This window comes from Gekko japonicus, unplaced genomic scaffold (genome assembly GCF_001447785.1).
Source record: "Gekko japonicus isolate JY-2015 unplaced genomic scaffold, Gekko_japonicus_V1.1 scaffold416, whole genome shotgun sequence".
Lineage (NCBI taxonomy): Eukaryota > Metazoa > Chordata > Lepidosauria > Squamata > Gekkonidae > Gekko > Gekko japonicus.
In genome coordinates, this window is record NW_015172564.1 from 250,491 (window position 1) to 251,909 (window position 1,419).

Genomic DNA, 1,419 nt, shown 5'->3' on the forward strand with positions numbered 1-1,419 from the left:
CCTGCAGGACTTCCAGCCGCCCCCGCCGCACCACAACCCCGGCGTGCCGGCCCCCTGCCTCCCCCTCGACCAGTCGCCCAACCGCGCCGCCTCCTTCCACGGCCTGGCCGGGGCCGCCGCCAACTCGGAGCCGCTCGGCCTGGACGCGCAGAGGCGCCTGCCCAGCCAGGGGGCCGCCGCCGTGGAGTCCCTGGAGTACACTTTCCCCAGCGGGGAGGGCCACTTCGATTTGCCCGTCTTCTCGCCCTCCGAGGCCGACGGGCAGCTGCCCCACTACGGAGCCGGCAGGCAGCAGGTGCCCAACGGCGGCGGCGGCGGCTTCTCCGGGGGCCCCTCGGCCTTGCCTCGAGGAGCGCCGGCAGGGATGGGCAGCCTGGCCAAGGCGCATCCGCAGCAGCAGCCGCCCCCCCACGGGGTCTTCTTCGAGCGGTTCGGCGGGGCGCGCAAGATGCCCGCGAGCCTGGAGGCCAGGCACCCGCTGATGCAGCACCAGCCGCCGCCGCCGCCGGGCCTCCTGGCCAGACAGAACTCCTGCCCGCCCGCCCTGCCCCGGCAGCAGCCTTGCCCCGAGGGCAGCGCCGCCAACCCGGCCCTGCAAGACGGCGGCGGCCCCCTCCTGCCGGGGCAACACGCCCCCTTCGAGTACCCCATCCACCGCCTGGAGAACCGGAGCCTGCAGCAGCCGCACCCCCCCTACGGCGGCGGCCCCGGCGAGCCGGTCTTCAGCGCGCACCACCAGCCGCCCCCTCCGGCCAGCCAGCGGCTGCAGCACTTCGACGCGCCGCCCTACCTGAACGTGGCCAAGAGGCCCCGCTTCGACTCGTGGAGCGGCGGGGGCAGCGGCGCGGGGGCCCTGCACGGCCCCGCCCTGGACAGCCACCTCTCGCCCTCCGCCGCCGCCGCCTACTCGGGCCTGCCCGGAGACTTTACGCCGCCCGGCCCCGACGGCTTCCCTCCGCAGGGGCCTCCTCTCCAGCCGCCGCCCGGCCCCGACCACCACGCGGCCTTGCAGCAGCAGCAGCAGCGCCAGAACGCCGCCCTGATGATGAAGCAGCTGGCCGCCTCCCGCAACCCGCCGCCGCGCCTCCGCCAGCCCAGCCTGCAGCAGCTGGGCCACCACCACCCCCACCCCGGCCAGCACCACGCCGAGGCGGCCTTCGAGGCGCAGGAGGGCCCCTGGTTCCCGGCGCCACACCCCGCGGCGGCGGCGGGGCCCGGGGATCTCCTCTTCCGGCCGCCGGGGGTGGGAGCCATGGCGGGCCTGCAGGAGCCGCCGCTCCGGATGGCCTCGGGGGGCGAAGGACACGTGCCCTCCCCCGGCGGCCTGCACGGCCAGTTCGGCCTCAGCCCGCCGTCGGAGCGCAGGCCCGGCCCGGACTTCGCCGCCCCGCAGCAGGGCTTCCCCTTCGCCGGCCGCCA

General features: G+C 77.4%; 1 protein-coding gene across 1 annotated transcript in view; it reads left to right on the top strand.

Moving 5' to 3' along the window:
- Positions 1 to 1,419, top strand: part of MN1 (meningioma (disrupted in balanced translocation) 1) — a 38,148-nt gene that overhangs the window by 8,047 nt on the left and 28,682 nt on the right. The window contains exon 2 of the mRNA XM_015421272.1: positions 8 to 1,415. Coding sequence (XP_015276758.1) covers positions 8 to 1,415 — 1,408 coding nt within the window. The remainder of the gene's footprint in view (positions 1 to 7; positions 1,416 to 1,419) is intronic.